The following is a 12,877-nucleotide window of genomic DNA, read 5'->3' as shown; positions in this document are numbered from 1 at the left end:
AATGGTGAAACTGTCAGCGTTCGCTATCATTACTCCACTTAACCTGACAGCAACTTTAGGAGTCCACACATGCACAGGATAATGTGGAAATCCAGAGGCTGCTGTCAGTGATTCTACTCTTCTCCAGAGGGTGCACAGTTAAGGCATCCCCAGACTACAATTAATGGGAATTCAATTGAATTGACAAGAACTTCAACTTTTATGCTGCAAGTCTCGCTGTAAAATTCCTTGAAAAAATTACATCTTGTTGAATGAGGCGTACCTGGGTTTTTAATGGTGTATTAACTTCATAATTTCTGTTAAATGCCCTCACCAGCCTTGGGAAGCTAATTTTATATTTGTGAAATGTCAGATTTTTCCATCAGTATATAAAAATTTCTTGTGTTTTTCCAATAAATTTATTCATTTTTTTAAAGTTTGTTTATCTTTGAATTAAGATAGAAGCTAAAATAATCCTTTATTCTGTTATCTGAAAATTTAAATTAAAAATGAAGGATAAATAAGTGCTTTTAACTTTCTGGTTTACGGTGTGTGAATACTTCAATGTGATTGGCTGTTTGCTGACATCACTGCCGTTGCACACCAAGACATCCCCTTAGCTTGGTGCCTGATTTAAACTGCCATCAGGAAAGGGGAAAATCATACCACAGAATTCATTAGATCTTTGTGGGCAGCTTCAAGGTAAGTGGTGAGTGCCGTTGCTTCACCGCTGCTCACAAAATCAGGGCCAGTTTTTTGAGGTATTTAAAATAATGAGTCGTTTTGATGGAGCAAGTAGGGAGAAACTATTTCCTCTGGCAATTGGGTCGGTAACCAAAAATCAGAGATTTAAAAAGTTTGGCAAAAGAGCTAGAGGAGAAATTAGAATTTTTTTCACATCTGTTTATTAAATTCTGGAACGCTTCACTTGAAAGGGTGGTGAAAGCAGATTCCATAGGAACTTTCGAAAGGAAATTGGACATGTATTTGAAGAGGACTCAATTGCAGGGTAATGGAGAAAAAAAGATGGGGTGTGGGACTTAATTGGGCAGCTCTTCAAAGAGCCGGCACAGGCATGATGGGCTGAATGGCCTCCTTCTGTGCTGCAAAATTCTATGATTCACATTTTCATGGTCTACTGTTTCCATTTCTAGGTTTTTCGATCTTTCCATTAATGAATGTCAGGTTTCGATGCATATTCAAAATAAAAAACTCTAATATTCGACCCTAGGGAATTAATTACTTTTTCTTGAGATTTACCTTTAACAAAGTCTTTTCAAACTATTAGCAATTTTTTTTTCTATTTACCTTTCAGCCCTTCAATACTATAGTGAAAGCAGTGCAACAAATAACACTACAAATAGATTTTTGGTCTGTGTGACCAAGAATGGAATATCTTAGCATTTCAGTCATACTGAATGTTTATTTCAACAAGGCACTTGGGGGGGATGCCTGTGCAGGGAGAGGGGCAGGGTGGATACTACTTATACTTTGTTAAAGCTTCGATAGCAGACAGCCTGTGTTGAAATGCTGATTGGTTTTACTTTTAAATGCATTTGGGATATTTTAAATGATAATTAAATGTGGTTACAATGCATTACAAATAAGATGACAAGCATCTTTTATGGCTATTAAAACAATAACCAAGCTTATTCTGAAAGTGCACTGTAGTCAATAGCATCTTTTTTTCTTGCAGAGAGAAATGTGCTTATGTATCAAATCCTTTTCTTGAAACAATGAAAGAAGACGTTTTATATCACTTTAACCTTGGAACAAAAACTCATGATCTCCATGCTATGTTTGGAGATGTCAAGGTAAGCTATCAGAGTGAGTGGGCTAAATTTTACCGAAAGAGAGCAAGTCCCGATGCCAGGGTCCAATTCAGGTCTTGTGACTCACGGGCAGACAGCGGGACGTAATAGTAGATTTTGCCGTCAGCCTCCAATTAACAGTTGGCAGGCGTGGGAGCCAGCCAATAACGGGTGGCAGGTGGGAGGGAGTCCTGGCAGTTGAAACGCAGATGCCATATTTAAAGGGAAGGCAGCATTTGCAACAAAGGCATTGCACATGGAGGAAATTGGAAGGGAGGCTAAACAAGAGAGGCTGTGAAGGACTGGCTGGAGTTAGCGAAAGGGTGGCTCGAAGGTTTAGTGATTCCTCCCTGAAGGCGCTCCTGCAAGCGGCGGGGGAACGGAGAGAGGTTACAATGCCCTTCTCAGTCGACAGGAAGAGGAAGCCAGCAATCCTCACCAAGAAGGTATGGTGTGGTGGTCGGACAAGCATGAATGGGGTGCCGCAAGCGATTTTAATGACCTGAGGTGGATGGCAGGGTGATTGGAGTTCATAATAGCAAGCTTGCAGCCCTGGGTGTCACAAAAGGTGCCGATGAAATGTGAAAAGAGGTTGCCAACCCATATATCCCATATATCGGGCGTGTACATGCATTAGCATCTACAATGAAACGGATAGTAGCCTCACAGTGGAAGCCCCTGGTCAGTCACTGTTGATTGCTGCATTGCCAATACTGGATGGCCGCTAGCAGCATGCTTCCCAGTGGTGCAATGTTGGACATTGTAATTGGCACAGACTGAGGCGTGAAGCTAGGATATACGAGATGAGTGACACTGTGTACGTCTATGTTTGGAGGAGAAGTGAACTCACAAGGCCAGGAAGCTGAGAAGAACTGGAGGCAGATTGCCATTGCTTGCTGTATTGACACCAGTGGAAGAGGAGGCAGTGGAGCTAGGAGGGTTGCAGTGAGGCGGGTGTGGAGCCGATAGCAAAGGAGTAGCTTCATGGAAGCAGCCATGAATCCTTCTAATGAGTATTAACTATGGCATATCTGTGGCCAGTGATCAACACAGGAAGCTCCAGATGAAGGACAGGCAGAAGGAGTTGGAGGAAAGTGCAAAGTCCAACATCACTCTTGTCTCTCCCTAGGTCAGGTAGCAGAGGAGGCACCAATGACGGCAGTGGAACTGCATGAGATCTTAGAGGAGGAGACAGCATCGCATCACTCTCGCGCACCCTACATTAGTGCAGATACTCTCGCATTGGTGGGCATTAGCACGCAGCTAGAAAGGGTGGTGTTAGTTGGTGATCACGGCACAGAAACGCATGAGCAGCTATAGAAGGCAGTAACTGTTGCGGCCTCTCCCCTTCAAGGACTGAGGAAGGGCCAAATGATGCTCAGCTTCTCGCAGATGGCAAGCCTTGGGAGTCATCAGCAAAGCGGCAGATGCTGGAGTAGCAGTGTGAAATGTGTGGACATTTACCAGTGTTCCCATAGGTTGTTCGCTCCCATGCGCATATGATGGAGGAGTCCATCCATGCCATGAGTGACACCATGTCTCTGGTGTGTGAGCGCATGACCTTCTCCATTTAAAGAATGGCAACCCTCATGGAGAGCCACATGCTGCATTCCACCCAGTGGATGCAGGGTTTGTGCGCTGACCCGCACACTATTGCCTTATCCATGAGCTGTGTGGAGCACTGGGTGGGCGAGCTGGACCCGAGACACTTGGACTAGTTGCCAGGTGTTCACCCACTTCAGGTAAACGGGGAAGGTCAGATGGGCCTAGTAAGGGTGGAGGAGTGGCTGTCCTCAAGGTGCTTCTGGCAGAGACCATGGCATCTCGGCGCCTTTGACGGTGACACCAATGCTTCATGAAGTTGCGATAACAGATGCTGGTGCCCCCCCCCCCCCCATACGCCGGGACCCCCTCGGACTCAGGCACCCAGAGGACGATCGCGGCAGTCATCTAATGCACCAAAGCAGAAAAGCCAGCAGCCTGCATGCACTTCAGCTGCACGCATTGGGAGAGCGCACAGTAGGAGCACCCACAAGCATTCCCGTAAATCCACCAAGTTGCACTTGGGGTTTCACTGGGTAATAGTTCATTGTGGAATGGCAAAGATTTGGATTAATGTGTCAAATGGAAGGCCTTGTTTTGCATAAGATAATGTCTCAAATGCTTATTTCTGCACCAGTGGGCTGTTTCCAACTGGTGAGCTCTTGAGAAGCAGGTCATGCGAAGTCTGAACTACATGAGGGAATTGATGAATTTGAGCGTTGGCTTAATGTCATGACGGGCCCACTGAGATGGTAAGGGCGTTTTAAGGAAAGGCCACCAAGGTTAAATGAACGAGAAGACTGAATTGTTTACATGGGCATTTAAGGGAGGCTTAAGAGAAACGTGTCCATATGTGTGTTTCTCCCTGGCATGCATATCAATGCCCATTGACTGTGGCTCCTCGGGTGCATTGCCTTTGCCCATCTGGTCTCAAGCTCCCTCCAAAAAGTGGCATCCTTAAGGAGGTTCTCATTCTCCAAAGCTATTCCCCTCTGGAGCACCACAATTGAGCAGAGCACAGCATATCACAGCAATATGCGAGACCCTTGCTCGGGTGTACTGCAGGGCTCCCACAGATCTATCCAGGCATCTGAACTTCGTTTTCAGTGGGCCTACAGCCTGTTCAGTGGTCGTCCTTGTAGTCACATGGCAGCAGTTGTAGGTGTCCTCTGCCTCTGTGTTGGTTCCAGACAGGTGTAAGGAGCCATCAGTGTGTAGCCCTAGTCACCCAGTATCCATGCACAACGGCGGTTGGGTGGCCTGAAAAGCAGAAGGCCCTGGGACGGTCTTAGGATGAATGAGTCATGGCAGCATCCTGGGAACCTTGCACACACGCAGGATCCTTTTGCAGTGGTCGCAAACTAATTGTACATTCAGCGAGTGGAAACCCTTCCTGTTGACGAAGGCTCCTGGCTGCTCTGCAGGAGCCTTAATACCCACATACACACAATCAATTCCCTCCTGCACCTGTGGAATCCAGCGATGGCCCCGAATCCCACTGCCCTCTTGGCCTGACTGGCCTGATCTGTGTGAAACCCTATGTATTGGTCTGCCCTCTGGTACATGGCATCTGTCACCAGCTTGATGCAGTGATGGGCCGCTGACTGTGTTATCCCACAGATGTCTCCAGATGATCCCTAGAATGATCATGAGGCATAATAGTTAAGCGCCATGGTCACCTTCACCACCACAGGCTAATGGATGGTCACCACATCCCATTGGTCTCAAATCCTCCTCCAGCATTGCGCACAGCACGGACACTGCCTGCCTGAACAGACGCAGTCTGTGTTGACACTGATGGTCTGTCTGCATGAAACAGAGCCTTTGACAGTAAACCTTTTCAGCTGGGTAGTGCCTTCTGCAACCATGAGCCCGCATTTGAGGCCCTCTGCGCACTCCTCATCTGCGTCCCCTTTCACCCTCATGAACCTACTGCTCCACTTGGTGTTGCCGCCCCACACCCCATGGCTGCATCTGTCTGTCTCTGTCTCTCTCTCTCTTTCCCCTCCTCATTAGTGGATTCAAACTCTGAGTGCATAGGACTCATTGATAATCAAAGCGCTTTCATCTCAAAGCCTCTCAATCCCCTAATACTGTTGGATCTCGGAGAAATCCTTCCAACAATGTACCTCCGATGTGTGTTCCCACTTTGCAATATCTCCAGCTTATTTCTCTCGTGCTATAACGTTTCTCACCCTGTGTTGCAACGCAGCTGCTCTCAATAGCTCCCACCTCCAGACATCGCTCACCTACTGAGCTCTCGCCTCCTTTATAGCTGCCATGCCGCTGAAGCTCTGAATTCCCTGCGCCCCTGGTGAAATTTGAAAACCACCTCAAAATAGCAGACAGTCAGCTTCTTAACAGGCTCAATTGCCTGTCCGCCACTGCTATGCACAATCTCGACCCCACTGCCCAACTGCATCTAGGAAATTTTCCTGGCGGTGGGAACATGTCAAGGTTCCACTCCACTTCTTGCCCCCAATTTTACTGTCTCTCCTTACATCGCCACCCCCCACCCCCCCAACAAGGACCCCTGCCCAGGACTGGTAAAATTCTGCCCGCTATGTCAGGATTATAACACTTGAATTTTGTAGAATGATGGATAAAAACGATGCCATGGTTTCTGATTGTCTTTTTTTGTGGCAGTTTGTATGTGTAGGAGGAAGTGCATGGCGAATGAAAGCCTTCAGTCAGTACGTGAATGAGCTGTTGGGACTGGGGTCTGTCACTGCTGACATTCCCAATATCTGTGCACACACTGACCGTTACAGTATGTACAAAGTGGGGCCTGTCCTAGCAGTCAGTGTAAGTAACTGCAAGATGTAAGTAACCGTACTGATAGTTATATATCACCTAATTGTAACTGTTTACCTTGAGCAACGCATTATTTGGAGTGTTTAAAAAGATGTATGTAGAGGGCGGCACAGTGGCGCAGTGGTTAGCACTGCAGCCTCACAGCTCCAGGGACCCGGGTTCGATTCCGGGTACTGCCTGTGTGGAGTTTGCAAGTTCTCCCTGTGTCTGCGTGGGTTTTCTCCGGGTGCTCCGGTTTCCTCCCACAAGCCAAAAGACTTGCAGGTTGACAGGTAAATTGGCCATTATAAATTGTCACTAGTATAGGTAGGTGGTAGGGAAATATAGGGACAGGTGGGGATGTTTGGTAGGAATATAGGATTAGTATAAATGGGTGGTTGATGTTCGGCACAGACTCGGTGGGCCGAAGGGCCTGTTTCAGTGCTGTATCTCTAATCTAATCTAATCTAAATCAGTCTTTGTGGGATTTGAAATCTGTTGTCCTTCATTTATCTGTTTCAAATCAGTGATGACTATTTCTCCCATCTTCCACAACTTTTATAATTTTTTTTCCAAACACATTTGTTTCTTTGATATTCAGAGGACATAGTTAACAGAATTGGGTATAATCAAAATACCATGTCTGTAGTATTTGTATATTCTGGCATAAAAATTTAGGCTACAGTGGTTCATTTTCTGAAAGTGCAAACTGATACGCTTTTATGCCTATATATAATTCTATGAGCTAAGTCTTCTGGTACCTAGCTAATAGACATAATCAACTCTCCAGATAGTTTGTATGTTGCTGGCTTTGCCTTCCCTGTGTATTTCAGGTGCTTAATTTAGCACCATCACCTGTTCCACCCTTAATTTAAGGTGAAGATAGAGTAGAAGATGCACCCTGGATGACCAAAATGACCCTTTTTAGCACTGCCTAATACTCTTGCATAACATCTGATTTGGAGAATCAGATGCTGCTACCTTTCTATTGGCTGGCCTACTGCCCAATGTCAGCAATATCATGGATAAAGTATGAGGATTAAGTTCTGCAAGAAACTTGTAATAAGCCATAGCTTAGCCATGAGTAACACACTGACATCTATTTCTTGCTTATAAAAGCAAAGCCCGAGTGCTTTGTTTCAACACTGAAATTAAGTTGTTGGTTCAAATTACTCTGCTGCTATTTTTCCTTTACAATTTTCTCTGCTTACCCCATGTGAGAATGTGGGTTCACGCTACTCTTGCAATGTTTTGGGCTATTTGTGGGGTCAGCACGCGATGAGTTAAACTGCTTTCTGTTCTGCTGAACTGGGATGCTTTGTGAAGCAGGCCTAAAGCTGAAGGAGTGGGAATGTTATTCATCCATGTCTTAAGGGTCTGGGACATGTTTGGTTACTGTTTATACTAATAAAGTAATGGAAGAGCTTAAGTGGAACCATATAAAAGTGGGTAACAGAACGGTTAAGAGTGTTTGATAGGATAGAAATGTATCATCCTGGCTCCATGTATATCTGAAGTCTGCTTTATGTCTTTTGATGTATTTTGGTTTAGTGATGGTATGCATGGAATGTAGAGATAAAAAGGTAGAATTGGTATAAGTGTTTTGAGTAAACCACTGTTTGCTGTAGGCATGCTGGAATTGTGAAGCGTGGTACCAGACGTCTTAAAGTGAATGTGAATAATAAAGAATCATATAATCATACTGTGGTGGTTCTCAAAGTGTGTTCAGGAGGGTCGGTCCACAGACTGGTCTAATTTCCAAGACACTGATGCACAACGCCACAGCTGAGGCTGTACAGGAGAACAATCTAGAACTCTCATACCACCCCCCCTCTCATACCCACCACTCATGTGACGTCACTCAACCAGACTGGCTCCCGCATGCATGGCACGAGTCATCATAAACGCGAACAACAACAATGTAGTTTTATAAGCAGAATTTATGTTACTTGCACAGCATACAACTATGAGATTGGATTTTCAACACTTGTGGGGCTGTAAACAAAGAAGAGGAACTGGCTGAACGTGAAGCTGAACATGAGACTGAAGCCCTTCAGCTTGGAATCCGACATCATCTCATTGTTGTCTCATCAAAAGCAACACCGTTCTTCCCATTAATTCTGTGGTGGCAAGCGAAAATGAGTAGAGTAGGACTAGTAGGTGGTCTGTGGAGTGTTATTCCCTGGGTGAGTGGTCCGTGGGTGAACAAGTTTGAGAACCACTGTCATACTGGAGTCTTGTTATATGACTTGCCTGAGTACTCATATTGGATTGTGCAACATGAGCTCATTAGAGACAAAGGTCTGGTTGTTGCAACTGATGTCTCTCTGTTCTAGTATTTAAAGTAATGAAACAAAATAGAACAGAGTAGCAGTCCAACACCCCACATCTTCTGAAGGCAATAATTCATACTAGGGTATCCTTCTGGTATCTCATCCAAGGCAGTGCTCTTCACATGTGAAACTAGACAAGGAGTGGTAGTGAACAGTTCAACTGTGAGAAAATGACAGCCAACCCCATATTTTCCTCACTGGCCGTCTTCCTCACAGAATATGCACACAAATGTACTTGTGAATGGTGTCAATGGGTAATACTTATGAGTAGGAAATTTGCCCTAACCTGGGGTGCCAAGACTATTACTACCACAGCCATGACTGGTGATTGGTGAATGTAACTCAAGCTAAGGATTAAGCTGAAGTCTTCCTAAATTAGCACTACACTGTAGACTGTATTTATCCACTGAACCTTTTGAAGAGCCGTTAATAATGTGCTCTAATTGAGTTAGAGATCAAAGAGAAGGAAAGGAGTCCACTTTTATCAAATGAAAGTAATAATGATAAAATAAGAAAATGAAGGTTAAAGTTAATAAAACGGAAGGTTTTTTTGCAAGTTTTGCAAGACCTGCTAAAGAAAATCTTTAAAATAGCTGTGGATCAAAGGGTGCTGCACATTTTTTTATTCTTTCATGGGATGAAGGCATCGCTGGCTAGCCCAGCATTTATTGGTCACCTCTAATTGCCCTTGAGAAGGTGATGGTGAGCCCCCTTCTTGAACTGCTGCAGTCCATGTGGTGTAGGTACACCCACAGTGCTGTTAGAAAGGGGTTCCAGGATTTTGACCCAGCGACAGTGAAAGAATGGCGATATAGATCCAAGTCAGAATGATGTGGGGCTCGGAAGGGATTTTGCAGCTGGTGGTGTTCCCATGCATCTGCTGCCCTTGTCCTTCTAGTTGGTAGAGGTCGCGAGTTTGCAAGGTACTATCGAAGGAGCCTTGGTGAGATGCTGCAGTGCATTTTGTATATAGTACACATTGTTGCCACTGTGCGTCGGTGGTGGAGGGAGTGAATGTTGAAGGTGGTGGATGGGGGGTGCCAATCAAGTGATGGTGGATGGTGTCGAGCTTCTTTACTGTTGTTGGAGTCATGCTGATCCAAGCAAGTGGAGAGTATTCCATCATACTCTTCACTTGTGCCTTGTAGATGGTGGAGGCATTGGGGAGTCAGGACGTGAGTTACTCAGTGCAGAATTCCCAGTCTCTGACCTGCTCTTGTAGCCACAGTACTTATATGGCTGGTCCAGTTCAGTTTCTAGTCAATGGTAACACCCAAGATTTTGATAGTGGCCGATTTAGCAATGGTGATGCCATTGAATGTCAAGGGCAAATGGTTAGATTCTTTCTTGTTAGAGATGGTCCTTGCCTGGCACTTGTGTGGCATCAATGTAACTTGTCACTTATCAGCCCAGGCCTGAATGTTGTCCAGGTCTTGTTGCATTTGGACATAGGCTGCTTCTGTATCTGAGGAGTCATGAATGGTGCTGAACATTGTGCAGTCATCAGCGAACATCCCCACCTCTGATCTTATGGTGGAGGGAAGGTCATTGACGAAGGAGCTGAAGATGGTTCGGCCCAGGACACCACTCTGAGGAGCTCCTGCAGTGATATCCTGGGACTGAGATGATCGACCTCCAACAACCAGAACCATCTTCCTTTGTGCTAGATATGACCAACCATTGGAGAGTTTTCCGCCTGATTCCCATTGACTCCAATAAAAGCAAAATACTGTAGATGCTGGAAATCTGAAATAAAAACAAGAAATTCTGGAGAAGCTCAGCAGGTCTGGCAGCATCTGTGGAGAGAGAAGCAGAGTTAACATTTCAGGTCAGTGACTTTTCATCAGAACTGGCAAAGGTTAGAAATGTAATCGGTTTTAAACAAATAAAGTGGGTTGGGGCAAGAGATAACAAAAGAGAAGGTGTTGATAGGAAAGGGTCACAGAGAATAACTGACCAGAAGGTCATGGAGCAAAGGCAAACGGTATGTTAATGGTGTGCTGAAAGACAAAGCATTAGTGCAGAGCGGGTGTTAATTGATAGAAAAATGAACAGCCCTGGCCCAAAGCATAAACATGAAAAAAACAGTGGTAAAAAAAATTGAATGATGAAACAAACTAAAATAAAATAAACAAATAGAAAAGAAAAAAGAAAAAAAAAACTGAGAATAAAAAGGGGGGCCTGTCATGCTCTGTAATTATTGAACTCAATGTTCAGTCCGGCAGGTTGTAGCATGCCTAATCTGTAAATGAGATGCTGTTCCTTGAGCTTGTGTTGTTCACTGGAACACTGCAGCAAGCTCAGGGCAGATACGTTGGCATCACAGCAGGGGGGAGTGTTGAAATGGCAAGCAACCGGAAATTCAGGGGTATGCTTTCGGACTGAGCAGAGGTGTTCTGCAAAGCAGTCACCCAATCTACGTTTGGTCTCCCCAAACTAGAGGAGACCACATTGTGAGCAGTATACTAAATTGAAAGAAGTACAAGTAAATCCCTGCTTCACTGAAAGAGCGTTTGGGGCCTTGGATAGTGAGGAGAGAGGAGGAGGTGAAAGGGAGGTATTATACCTCCTGCAATTGCATGGAAAGGTGCCATGGGAAGGGATGAGGTGTTGGGGGTAATGGAGGAGTGGACCAGTGTGTTGCGGAGGGAATGACCCCTTCGGAATGCTGACGGGAGGGGAGGAGATGATGCGTTTGGCATCATGCTGGAAATGGCAGAGGATGATCCTTTGGATGTGGAGGCTGGTGGGGTGGAAAGTGAGGACAAGGGGAACCCTGTCGCACTTCTGGGAGGGAGGGGAAGGGGTGAGGGTAGAGGTGCGGGAAATGGGCCGGACACAGTTGAGGGCCCTGTCAACCACAGTGGGGAGGAATCCTTGGTTGAGGAAAAAGGAAGACATATCAGGAGCACTGTCATGGAAGGTTGAATCATCAGAGCAGCCTTTTCATATCCAGAACCTTCAGTCGTTTATTGATATCACATGGAATGAATTGGATTGGCTGAAGACTGGCACCTGTGATGCTGGGAACCTCAGGAGGAGGCCATGATGGATCATTCACTCGGCACTTCTGGCTGAAGATTGTTGCAAATACCTCAGCCTTGTCTTTTGCACTGATGTCCTGGGCTCCCCCATCATTGAGGATGGGAATATTTGTGGAGCCTCCACCTCCTGTTAGTTGTTTAATTGTCTATGACCATTTACGACTGGATGTTGCAGGACTGCAGAGCTTAGATCTGATTCATTGGCTGTATGATCGCTTAGCTCTGTCTATCGCATGCTGCTTCCGCTGTTTGGCATGCACGTAATCCTGGGTTGTAGCTTCACCAGGTTGACATTTTTAGGTATGCCTTGTTCTGTTCCTGGCATGTCCTCCTGCACTCTTCATTGAACCAGGGTTGATCAACCCCCCCCACCCCCACCCCCCTGGCTCGATGGTGATGGTAGAGTGGGGGATATGCCGGGCTGTGATGTTACAGATTGTGGTTGAGTACTATTCTGCTGCTGCTGATGGCCCAAAGCGCGTCATGGATGCCCAGTTTTGAGTTGCTACATCTGTTCAAAATCTATCCCATTTAGCCCGGTGATGGTACCTCACAACATGATGGAGGGTATCCTCAATGTGAACATGGGACTTCATCTCCACAAGAGCTGTGCGGTGGTCACTCCTACCAATGCTATCATGGATAGATGCATCTGTGACAGGCAGGTTGGTGAGAATGAGTCAAGTAGGGTTTTCCCTCATCACCTGCTGCAGACCCAGTTTAGCAGCTATATGCTTTAGGACTCGGCCAGCTCGGTCAGTAGTGGTGCTACTGAGTCATGCTTGGTGATAGCCATTGAAATCTCCCACCCAGAGTACATTCTGTGCCCTTGCCACTCTCAGTGCTTCTTCCAAGTGGTGTTCAGCATGGAGGAGTACTGATTCATCAGCTGAGGAGTAGGAGCGGTAGGTGGTAATCAGCAGGAAGTTTCTGTGTCCATGTTTGACCTGATGCCATGAGCCTTCATGGGGTCCAGAGTCAATGTTGAGGACTCCCAGGGAAACTCCCTCCTGACCGTATACCACTGTGCCACCATCTCTGGTGGGTCTGTCCTGCTGGTGGGACAGGACATACCCAGGGATGGTGATGGTGGCAACATAACGTTTTTATGAAAGTTTCCTCTTCGGCAGTGAGGGAGGGTGTGGTGGGGGTTGGAGGGTAGGTGGGGGAGTTGTTAAAGGTTGATGTCTATCACATAGCTAATGAGGAACCACTAAATATTCGGATAGCAGCTGCTGGAGGCTGGGTAACAGTTCATGTATCCAGGTTTCAGCACCTAACATGAGTGTGTGGCATAGAAGTAAGCAACTACCTCTGAAACTCTAGACCTCCAGCTTGTTAACTCAATGGTATGTGGTGTATGACAAGATCATGC

The 12,877-nt window shown here is 45.9% G+C and overlaps 1 protein-coding gene across 12 annotated transcripts in view; it reads left to right on the top strand.

Moving 5' to 3' along the window:
* Positions 1-12,877, top strand: part of LOC137383436 (uridine phosphorylase 1-like) — a 119,137-nt gene that overhangs the window by 50,179 nt on the left and 56,081 nt on the right. For 9 of the 12 annotated variants that reach the window (XM_068056314.1, XM_068056306.1, XM_068056355.1 and 6 more), the window contains 2 exons: positions 1,676-1,793; positions 5,979-6,137. The exons of 2 other annotated variants lie outside the window; for them this stretch is intronic. In XM_068056314.1, coding sequence (XP_067912415.1) covers positions 1,676-1,793; positions 5,979-6,137 — 277 coding nt within the window. The remainder of the gene's footprint in view (positions 1-1,675; positions 1,794-5,978; positions 6,138-12,877) is intronic. One more of the 12 variants, XM_068056375.1, reaches the window with a different exon arrangement.

This window comes from Heterodontus francisci, chromosome 2 (genome assembly GCF_036365525.1).
Source record: "Heterodontus francisci isolate sHetFra1 chromosome 2, sHetFra1.hap1, whole genome shotgun sequence".
Classification (NCBI taxonomy): Eukaryota; Metazoa; Chordata; class Chondrichthyes; order Heterodontiformes; family Heterodontidae; genus Heterodontus; species Heterodontus francisci.
The sequence above is the reverse complement of the archived record's forward strand: the minus strand, read 5'-3'. Positions and strand labels throughout refer to the sequence as shown.